We start from the raw sequence: 11,358 nt of genomic DNA on the forward strand, positions 1-11,358 counted from the left end.
CTGTTATGCAGCATTTTTGAGGTCAATAAATTATAGCAATAAATAGCAAGGTGAGGTAGGGGGAGAGGTTCCTGATAGAAAATTAAAGTGGGGTGACTGAAGCTGGGGCATCTGAGGAAGGAGGTCCTGGGCAGCCTCAATTCCCGCAGCTTACACCCACTCCCAGCTTGGAATGTCAGACTGAGGCTCTGGTTAGGTCTTCCCATCCCCTAACTCCCAGCATCCAATTCACAGGTTCAAGGTCTGCCCCAACGTGATTGTGGGGAATAGGAGGACCCTGGTCCTTTCATGTGGGGGTGGGGGGAGCACTGCAGGGCAGAGAGAGCCCTTTTCTGATCTTGTAAGGCCTGGCGCCTTTGGCTTCTGTCCCCCAAACCTAGGGGTTGGACGGATGCAGCCTCCCACTCCCTGAGCCCTGCCCTTGAGGCTGACCAGGCCCTGCCTGACTCAGGACAGCCAGAGAGAACAGGTGGGGTCCGCCTGCCCCGGCCCAGCCCAGATCGCACTCCTGCACAGAGGCCTGAGGACCAGTGAATACTGACGGGTGGGGGAGCGGGCAGGCGGCCCAGCGCCCCCAAGTGGTGACGAACGGGAAATGCACACAGCTGAGTGAGGTGGGAGAAGTCAGCGTGGGTTCGGACTGTTCATTTCACAGGCTGAGGTGTATGGCTATGCTGCGAGTCTCTGAGATTCTTATTTGCTTAAAGGTTCATCTTTTCTTTTTTTCCTTTTTTGCAATCCTGGAGGAGCCCTTGCCAGGGCCCGGTCGGGTGGGAACGTGCGGTGGCGGAGCCTGGCCTGCCGCTTGCTCGCCCCAAGTCTGAGAAATAAATACATTCATCACTGCACAAACATCTTGATACAAAAACAACACTGTTAAGAGTGTTTGCACCGTCTGTGTTGGTAAGAACCAGACCCAGTCAGCACCTTCTGTTGCCTAGGATGGGGATGGGGAAGGGGAATCCCCAGGAGGAGGGGACCCCCTCCCCCCCAGAGTCGCCTGAGCTGTGCAAAGATCCCGGCTTTTTGGCTTGAGTGGGACCCTCACATCAACCCACCCTGAGGGTCACGGGCAGAGCAGTGCGGGGACCCAAGCCCAGACTCAGGTCCTGTGGCCAGAACTGACAGCCACTCCCAGTACACCAGCTGGCCAGGACCACTGTGGTCCAGCCAGGAGGCCTTGGAGGCTGGTCAGCACGGGCCCAAGCTCTTTGGTGCCAGCTGGGCTTGGAGAGGCCCTGGGAATGGGGATGAGGGCTCAGGTGAACCCAGGGAGGCTTCTAGCCCCTTCCCCAGCCCCCCAGGGTTGCCTCTCTGTCCGTGAGCCACTCCAGGGCAACTCGGAAGGGTATCCAGCAGGAGGTGAGGATTCCCTGGGACTGGCCTCATAGCTGCTGAGGTCTGAAACTGTAAAAGCTTATGTAAACAATGAGATAAATATATTAGTATCTTTTTCTGAGCCCACTGAGGTTCCATACTCATTCAAAATGTGCTTTGGTTTAAAAAATAGGTTTTGTGAATTTGGGTATGAGCTTTTTTTTTCTTTTTTCCTTCTTTGTTTATCTTTCCTACATGACATCTGCTATTTTCTGTTTCCTGTTTCTCCGAAACATTCAGGAATTAAGTGACTAAAGCAGAGAACTGTAAGCCATCTTGGACTCTAATGGCCCAATTTTCTCGTGAGGCTCTTGACATCTGCACACACACACTCCCAAGCATGCTCGACACGGAATCAAAGGAACAGAAAACAAAATGGTGTTGTGTTAGCCCCATCCCACCCCACAAACCCTTAAAATCTTAAATAGGAAACTAGTGTTTTGCTTTCTCATTAAAATACAGAAAAGGCTCGATACAATACTAAGGTGGGTACAATACTATGTCGCACAAACATCGTTGAGTGAGGGGGCCTTTGCTCCCAGTCCCTGAAGTTCTGCAAAGGAATCACCTACTTTCACGAGTCACCTCACATATGTGGCTGCCCACAGCCCGGAAGGCCGCACACGTGAGGCACGTGTACAGTCCCGTGCGGTACAGACTTTGTGTCGTGTGGCTTAAGTGCTGATGGAACGGGGTGGGGTTGGGAGAACAGAGGCCTGGAATACCTTGCTCCTTACTAGGGGGGTATAGCCCGGGGGTCTCCTCCACCAGGTCCCTAGCCTGACTTGCTGGAACTCAAGATCTGGGGTCCAGCACTCCCTTTCCCACCCAAAGGGAAGAGTGGCTAAGTCAGGGATGGGGTGGCCACATGGGGGGCTCAACCAGGAGCTTTGAAGTGGCCCAAGCTCCCTCACTCCCAAAACTCCTGCTCACCACTCAGTCCCTGAACTCAGGCTCTGTTTCAGCTGGAGGGTCTCTTGGAGGGGTGAGGGTAGGGGATGACTCTGGAATTTTTTGGTCTAAAATTAAAATAGAATGAAAAACAAAAGAAAGAAAAGCATGAAGCAAAAATGAAGAGGCTAAAGCCTGCTAGCCTGGGCCCTGGGGTTCCAAATGGCCAAGGACAATAGGACTGAGCACAGCTCACAGCCTTGTGAGCCCAGATCTTGGCCCACAGAATGTGAGGCTGGAGTAGAAGTGGGACCCTGAGCCCATAGGTGGTGCCCAGCCTCTTCCAGACTGCTCAAAGAGGTGCCAATCCCATTCCCCAGGGGGTAATGTGGCCCCAGTGGCTCCTCCCACCTCTCTCCCTGACCAGACTAGGCTGATGCCTTCTCAAGCTCAGCCTCTTGCAGGCACTGGGGGGGTGGTCAGGATGGGGGGGCTCACTTCTACCTCATCGTAGCCCTGACAAGGGACTGCAAACATCTGGCCCCCATCGTGGCTGCTCTGTCCTCAGTGCCTGGTACCTGGCCTCATGTTGGGGGCTCATACCCCTTACCCCCTGCCCAGATGCTCACAGGGAAAAGCACATATGAGCTGCAGGTGTCCCTTTGGGTATCGGGGCCCAGGAGGGCTGCCTGGACCAGCCTGAGCCTGGCTAGCTCCCATAAACGGCTTCCTGGGCACACGAATCAGGAAAACAAAAGTGTCAAGGCCTCAACTGCCAGTCACCAGTGAATTGTTGTCATGAAATTCAAGAGGTAGCAAAAGGTCAGAAGTCTCTCTACCTTGTTCAGTGAGGAAGGCGGAAAAGTGAAACATCTGTTCACACACACGGCGCACACCACATACACAAACATACAAACACACACTCACGCTCACGGAGAATGAAAACGAGAGTACCGACCGTCCTGGCCTCCCCCCACCCCCGGAATCCCAGACCTTCCAGTTCAAACAGTCACATAAACGTTACACTGGTTTTTCTCTTAAAAAACAAGTACCTCCAAACAAAGAATATTCCTTAGAAACTATAGGAAAAGCATTTTCTCTCCTGAGGCAGCAGAGGCAGGGCTTGGGGACCAAGGAAGCCTTTGGGCAAGAAGGGCTTCTGGGGCCTGGAGAGGCAGGCTCGCCATGCACCCCACAGCACTGGGCCGGAGGACACCAAGGAGGGACGGCTGCCCCTGTTACATTCAGTCTGCAGACCAGGCTCAGCCCCAAAGGGGCCAGGAAGAAAATATACTATTGTTTGTTTTGGTTTAAAAAAAACAAAAGAACAGATCAGTAGGAATTAACAGCAACATAGGCCCAGAGGGCTCTTTAGTTGTAGAGAGGTAGGCGGTGGGGTCACCCTGACTGTCCCAGCGCCAGTGAGCAGTGGTGCCCTGGCTTGAAGGAGGGGGGGGATCTTCCCCCCCCCCAGCACCTGCTTCCCACAGAGCCAGGGCCTGCAGGCCACACACAGACACAGCACAAGCACACGTGCACGCACGCAAACACCGCCCCAGGCTCAGGCAGCCCTGCTCCTCAGCTGCACAGCTGCTCTCCCTTCTCCAAGCCAGCCTGCAGCAAAGGGACTAGGTCCCAGAGACCCACATGACCCACGCCCAGAGACCCTGTGGTGGCCATCGCAGGAAGTGGGGGCCTGGGCGGGATGGGGAGGTAGTCGGCTTCCCTCCTCTCGGCTCCACTTGGTACAGACTGTCGATTAAAGCTCTGGGTGTCAGCTGGAGGAGCCTTTGTGAGGCCCTGCCGCCCGGTCCTGCCCCTCCAGCTGTGCCTCCTTGGCCTCCTCCTGTGGGTTCCCGATGGGCGAGTCTGCGGGGCGCCCCGGGTCTTTGGCTTCTAGGAGGGGGAGGTGTGCATGCGCAGGTGGCTGATGAGGTTGCGCTGCTGGGTGAACTTGCCCCCGCACAGCTGGCACTCGTAGGGCTTCTCGCCTGAGTGCACGCGCATGTGCTCCGTGAGGCGGTACTGGCGCGTGAAGCGCATGCCACACTCGTCACAGGCGAAGGGCTTCAGGCCCAGGTGGCTCCGCATGTGGCGCGTCATTGTGCCGCGCTGAGTGAACATCTTGCCACAGATGTTGCAGGGGAAGGGCCGCGTCAGCCAGTGCGTCTTCTCATGCTGCCGCAGCGTAGCGGGGTCCTTGTAGGTCTTCTCACAGACGGAGCACTTGAAGGGCCGGGGCTCGGTTGCGTAGGCTGAGCTGGGGGCTGACAGGTCCTCAGCCTCCTCCTCCGCGCCACCGCTGCCGGTCTCGTAGGCGCCCTCCTCCTTGATGAACAGCTCCTCCTCTGTGTGCGTCTCTACGTGGGCGTTGAGCTGCTCAGAACTGGGGAAGCCCTTGGCGCAGGGGATGCAGACATACAGGTTGTCCCCGTAGGGAACTGTCTCATAGCCCTCCTGCCGGAACAGGTAGTGAGCGCCGGCATGGCCGCTGCCCGCCTCGCTCCCGCTCTGCCCGCTGTCCTCGCTGCCATCCTTGCCGTTCTCTTCCTCTTCCTTGCAGGAGTACGGGGGCTCGCCATATGGCCCACTGGGGCCACTCCCACTGGCCAGGATGCCATTGGGAACCCTGTCCCCAAGCCCTTCGACCTCATCCCCCGGGCAGGGACCCTTGGGCCCCGCCTCTCTCCGCTCAAAGGGGGAGCCAGCTGCAGGTTCCTTCTTGCTCCACTCCTTCTTACGGGCTGAGTGCCGGAGGCTCTTCCGGGGCTGCCCGCCAGACCCCTCCAGGAGGCTCAGATGGTTGTCCTCTGTCCCTTCCAGATCCATGGGCTCATCAGGGGTGCCCCCCAGCTCAGAGTAAGAGGCACTGTTGGCAATAGGAGGTGCAGAGGCCGAGGGGGGAGAGCCATGCTGACTGTCGCTAAGCTGGGCTGAGTCGTCGGGGGTGAGGTGGGGCCCAGGGGTAGCAGGAGGCAGGGGTGGGCTTTTCTTGGACAGGTCCAGGCCCAACTCCTGCTCACAGCCCCCGCTGCTCCCATTGGTGTTGCTACTGCAGGCCCCCAGTCCCGCCTCCCCACTGGCTGGGCAGATAGCCCGGCCCAGGCCATGCACGCTCTCCTGGTTAGAACCTTCCAGGAAGAGCCCCTCATCTGAGCCTTTGGCCTGGGGGAGCTCCTGGGGGGCGTGGGCCCCTTTGCGCCCATCCGCAAGCCCGGGATATCGGGCCTGGATGACAGAGGCAGTGGATAGCCGCTGGCTGCGGGGGGGCCGCCCCATGCCAGCAGCTCCCACCCGCCCAGAGCCGAAAGGCTTACCAGCTCGTTTAAGTTTGCGGCGGCAGAGGGCTGCCAGCTCAGGCAGCTGGAGGTAGCTGGCGGCAGTGAGGAGAGTGCTAAAGTTGGGCTCGGCTGGCTGGTCACTGGGTAGCAGCTTGCCCGTGTAGATAAAGTCCAGGATCTGCTGGAACACTGTGGAGCTGACCATGTCTGTGTCCAGGTTGATGAGGTTATCATGCAGGACCAAGGACTTGAAGTAGATGCTGCTGGCAGCCAGGACATTCTTATGGGCCCGGAAGATGGAGTTCTCCACCATGATGATGACGTCACACAGGAAGCCCTTGGTCCTCTGCTGGTTCAGCTGCAGCAGGAGCTGCTTTGAGTGGCTGGGCAGCTCCATGTCGGGCCCCATGTCCCTGCGCCCTGCCCACGCGTACCACCTGTGGGCAAACAGGCACCCACACTTTAGTTCACCAGAACAATTGTGCTGGGGCCCTGGGGCAGGGAGGGACTTCATGTGGCACCCAGAGGGGCTGCAACTTCCACCCGGCACCTGATCCCCACACACAGCCCCCCAGGCATAGTGCACAGGGAGGAACTTACATGCCTGCCACATGCAGGTACCATACACATATCACCTCACTGAGGACTCAGGCTGTCCAAGAAGGGACAGAGGCCCTCATCCCACCTGTGTAGATGAGAGAACAGATGCTGAACGCCACGAGAGTGCCAAGTAGAGACACTGGGATTTACACTTGACCTCACAGCTCAAGCTACCATCTCTGCACTAAGGAAGTTGATCACACACCCACAGGGACCAGCAGGGGACCCAAAAATGACCAGCAACTGGCTTATACAACCCAGGAACCAAGAGCCCCTAGGGTAAACTGACCACTCCTGTCTGTGCGCAGTCTATTTTCCCAGCTTTCTAGACAAGCTAAAAATCTAAATTCTCATGTGAAATCTTCAAATGCTAAATGAAGATGCTTTTTTAGATACTTTATGGCCCAAATCAAACCATCTGCTAGCCTTTACTCCACGATGCTGCCTTGCAGACAACCTGAGGCTGCCTAAGCTTTAGCATTAGCCAAAAGTTGTGGTGATGCCTCCCAGAGGTCGCAGCCTGCCTGTCCCAGGCCACCCCCTTCCTACAGCCTGCTCTTCCCCTTCACCTCTGTGTGGGCACCAAGCACCTCTCCAGCCTGGACCTCCAGGTGCCAACCCACTGGCACCACCTGGACCCTATGTCCTTTCTAGGAAGGGCAACGCCATGTGTAGCTGGGTAAGATGGCTAGCTGGCCTCCACCAAACGAGAGGCTGACTATGGTCATGAAGCAACAAGCAGTTGGGTGCGATGGCTCACGCCTATAATCCCAGCACTCTGGGAGGCCGAGGCAGGTGGATTGCTTGAACTCACAAGTTCCAAACTGGCCCAAGCAAGAGACCCTGTCTCTAAAAATAGCCCAGTGTTGTGGCAGGGACCTGTAGTTCCAGCTACTCAGGAGGCTGAGACAATAGAATCACTTTAGCCTAAGAGTTTGAGGTTGCTGTGAGCTGTGGCGCCATGGCACTCTACTAAGGATGACAAAGTGAGACTCTCTCCAAAAAAAAAAAAGAAGCAACAAGCCCACAGGCGTGCTGGTCCCCTGGTACAGCGGAGTGCAAGTGGGGCTCCAAGGACTTGCTGCTCCTGACCATGCATCCCAAGGAGCAGAGCGATCCTATTTTCAGTGGGGAGAGCAAGGGCAGGGCATGGACACTGAGGTAGGAAATGCAAGGGAAGAGGAAGGACCACAGCCAGCAGTGCCCGGGACGGCACTCAAAGCCATCCTCCACCCCAAGTTTAGCTCCCAATTACAAGAAACAGCATCCAGCTCCATCTGCACCCCTGCCAGAGCACTGGAGAGCAGCTTAGCAGAAAAGGGCGCCGAGCCAGGACTAGAGAAGGCAGATGGTGTCCAGGTGGCCCCACAGGATTCCACAGGGCAGGAGGCCAGTGGAGACAGGAGCAGGGACTACAGGGAGCTCTGCTCCATGCAGTTCAGGGTCCAAGCTCTGTAAACAACCCAGCCACTCTGATCCTCCCCCACTAGGATCTCCTGCCTCTCCCAGAACAGCCAGCCCTGCCTCCCAGGGGGATAGAGCCCTAGAAAAGGTCCCACCCTATCCTTTCTTCCCAGGACAGAAACATTCTTCCCAACACAGGCACCCCGAAGGCCTCAGAGCTCAGAGTGAACACACAAGGTGCAATATGGCCCTTGGACTCTAGCACTCAGCACCTGCAGGGGGTGTTCAGAGGCTGGAGACTTTGGGAACCAATCCTCTTCCACTCTCTCCCCCGTAGAGCCAGCCAGACAAGGATAAAAAGCCCAAGGTGTGGCTTCCACAATGGGCCCTGGACACCCAGCCCCAGGGAAACACCAGTGCCAGCTCTGCTAGCACCCAGGACACCTGGTACCCAGAGCCCAGCAAGGGGATGAGTGAAGGGCAGTGGGCCCCAGGCTCTCTCCACTCTGTCCAGTGCTGTGCACATACAAAGGATTATAGGACAGGATAATTGAAGGACAGCTGCTGGGCTGTGTGTACCACTTAGAGAGCCCTGGGGAGAAGGCGTGGACAGTGGTCCCCCATCCCCCACACCTCTCCAACAGCCTACCGGAGTGCCAGGGGCCCAGACACCATGTGAGCAGCAGCCAGCGGGGGCAGCCTCCTTGAGTGCGTGGCCTTCCTGGGGGTGCATCAATGCCTGGTCACCTGGAGAGAGGACAGACAGGGTCACCTAGAGAGATGTCAGTGAGGGAGGGAATGGGGCCCTCATTTCCAAAAAGGCTTGGCACTTAGGGCAGCCCACAGAGACAGTGGTCACAGTGCTCCAAAGACGGCAAGGGGAAGGTAAAGACAGGAGCAGGCCTGGGTAGCTGAGTGGACACTAAACCTTCCCCCTTACACACACACACACACACAGGAGATTTAGGACACCCCAGGGACTAACTAGGCCTGGGGCTGCTGGTGGCAGGCACACAATTCCTGGCAGGCAGGGCAGTGAGTGGCAGGAGGCCTGGGCAAGGCCCTTCCCAGGCTGCCCACATTTACATAACAAAAGGTCAAAATTGGAGCCACTTGTGCAAGGGCTATTTATAAGAACCAGTCCCAACCGCTTCTGGCTCCCCTGCCTCAGCCCTCTAGGATCTGCTCTTACCCCTCCCTGCCAGCAGGGCCCAGCCCCCTCTAGCCTGGCCTGGCCTGACCACAGGGCCTTGCCTCTCCAGCAAGAGGCTTCACTGCCTAAGGGCTTGCCCAAGCTGCGGGCTTCGCCTTTCAAATACCAACCCACCTAAGCTGCTGGCAGCTGCAGCCAGATGAGGGCAGGCTCCCTCTGTCAGCGCTTTGGTCCTGCTGCAGGAGGACCTGGAGGTTCTGGGCCTGGCACCCAGCAGGGGCCAGCTGAGCTCCGTTGGAATGGAGCCAGGGGTGGGGAAGGGGGCCTGCAGCAGCCGGAGCCCGTCCCTGCCTGCCCTTCCCCCACTCCACCCTCTACCCTCAGGCCAGGGAGGCTCAGCAGGTCCTACAGGAATGTGACCAGACCCGGGTGCCGGCCTGTGGCTGGGAGGCCTGGCTTCAGCCTGTCAGCTGTCTCTCCAGCCCCTAGAGCACCAGCTCCTCTCTTGGAGGGGGTCCCCAGGGGAGGGGCACATGATCTGCCCAGGATCCCACCAAAGGCCCAGAGGGCAGCAGAACCAGCTCTGTAGGTACAGAAGCCTAAGATCATCCGTGTTGAGTGTTGAGTGAGGGCTAAAGCCGGCCTACAGCCATGGACAGCTCTGTCAGCCTTAGAAGGGAAGCAGAGGCCACTGATGACCAGCCAGGTAGCCGTGGCAGCACAGCACACTGTTACTGACCAGACACCCAGCACGAAACCCTGTGCCATCACCCCATCACCTCGGCCAGCAGACCACCTGCCAGACCCTGTAGCTAGGGGGTCACCCGCCCTTGTCCAAGGTCAGGCCAGCTACCACACCCTGCGCAGGAAGTGGGTGGCAGAAAAGGACTTTCTGTGCACTGAAGTGCCACAGAGCAGGAACAACCACCATGGGTCCCCACTGTTCCGCCCTGCCAGGCACTTCACCAGTCAAGGACCAATGTCTCCTTCTCAGCCAAGGAAGGGCGAGCCCTGGGCTGGGTCAGATGTGACACTAAGCAGGACAGGGCAGGGCTGGCCTCCCTGTATCCTCCCTGACAACTACACCCAGGCTAGGCCAAGTCTTGGCCACCACCATGTCGGTGAGTAGCGATGGATCCTCACCCCATGAGAGGGGATCCCCACACTACCCTGCTCTGAAGTACTGCTCTGCTCTTCCCAACCCAAATGACAACAGCAGGAGAACTGCGCCCTGCCCACTCACTGTGGGACATGACAGCAGCAAGCACCCACTCCAAAAGGCCCCTGCCTGGGGAGTTCCAAGAAACCAGGAACATGGCTCTAGGGCTGGCCCAAGGGCTGGTGCCCCACCCAGGCACAAGCCAGACTAGGCTGGGATGAGGACACTGCCTGGCATCCAAAAGCTCCTGGCAGCAGGCCCAGGCTGTGTGCCTATCAGCCCCAAGGACAGCATGCCTGGCCCTGGCCTACTGCCCGCCCAGAGCACTGGCTCCCAGGATGCCTGAGATCTGGGGCAGTAGGGCAGTAGGCCCAGGCTAGCCGGGCCATCCAGATCCTCTAAGGCTGCAACCTGGCCCCTCCCAGGAGTCTGGAGAAGGGCAGAAAGTGTGGTACAGAATCTGCCTCCTTAGGACCCCTTCATCCCAGGCTTCCTCTGTGGGTGGAAGAGCTCCCACTGGCTGATCCCAGAAGGGAAGGACAGGATACTGCCCACTAGGCAGAGGCTCAGCTCCACTTGTGAACACGTAAGTTGCGGTGGAAGGAACAAGACATCTCTGGTTTACCTGCCTCCTTTTCTTGCCCCCTGGTCCCACTGAGGCATTTCCGCCACACTGAGGGCAGGCTCAAGACAAGGGTTGGGGCGCACTGCAATACCCCAATCTTTCAAGGGAAGGCCTGATCTGCAGAGCTAGGCTGGGCCAAAGCCCCCACACCACCGCCTCCAGCTGCACCTTCCCTGTCCAGCCCTCCACTACTATGGTAAGGCAGCTGCTCCAGAAGGCCCAGCCTGACCCCACCTGACCTAGCAGGTCCATTCTATGGAAAGAAATACCTTAGAGGCGGCACGCCCAACAGCCACATGGTTATCTCTGCAGTGGGATTATAAAAAACACAGTGTGTGTAGATTTGTTTCTGTAATACTCCGATTTTCAATAACTATGCATTACTTTTTAAAGTTCTTAAAAAAGGCCGGACGCGGTGGCTCACACCTATAATCCTAGCACTCTGGGAGGCTGAGGCGAGTGGATTACCTAAGCTCAAGAGTTCAATTACCAGCCTGAGCAACAGTGAGACAAGTATTGTGGTGGGTGCCTATAGTCCCAGCTACTTGAGAGGCTGAGGTAAGAGAATCACTTGACCCCAAGAGTTGAAGGCTGTGAGGTATGATGCTATAGCGCTCTACCAAGAATGACAAAGTGAGACTCAAAAAAAAATCCTTAAAAAAGAAAGCATAGGCTCAGCGCCTGTGGCTCAAGCGGCTAAGGCGCCAGCCACATACACCTGAGCTGGCGGGTTCGAATACAGCCGGGCCCACCAAACAATGACTACAGCAACCAAAAAATAGCCAGGCGTTGTGGTGGGCGCCTGTGGTCCCAGCTACTTGGGAGGCTGAGGCAGGAGACTTGCTTGAGCCCAGGAGTTGGAGGTTGC

The 11,358-nt window shown here is 57.5% G+C and overlaps 1 protein-coding gene across 1 annotated transcript; it reads right to left on the reverse strand.

Annotated features, from left to right (window-relative positions):
• Positions 1-3,848: 3,848 nt before the first annotated feature.
• Positions 3,849-8,330, reverse strand: HIC2 (HIC ZBTB transcriptional repressor 2). The gene is made up of 2 exons (XM_003801685.3): positions 8,203-8,330; positions 3,849-5,986 (listed from the first exon to the last, which is right to left on the reverse strand). Exons 1-2 carry the CDS (start codon positions 8,226-8,228, stop codon positions 4,165-4,167), a joined length of 1,848 nt encoding a protein of 615 aa, XP_003801733.1. The 5' UTR covers positions 8,229-8,330; the 3' UTR covers positions 3,849-4,164.
• Positions 8,331-11,358: the final 3,028 nt, after the last annotated feature.

The sequence above is a fragment of the Otolemur garnettii genome, unplaced genomic scaffold, assembly GCF_000181295.1.
Source record: "Otolemur garnettii isolate 467f Iridium unplaced genomic scaffold, OtoGar3 scaffold00218, whole genome shotgun sequence".
NCBI classification, from domain to species: domain Eukaryota; kingdom Metazoa; phylum Chordata; class Mammalia; order Primates; family Galagidae; genus Otolemur; species Otolemur garnettii.

Coding starts and splice junctions, on each gene's coding strand:
- HIC2 (XM_003801685.3), bottom strand. CDS start 8,228: ATGGTGTCTGGGCCCCTGGCACTCCG. Junction 5,987..8,202: donor TCTGGGCCCCTGGCACTCCG/GTAGGCTGTTGG, acceptor GTTTGCCCACAG/GTGGTACGCGTGGGCAGGGC.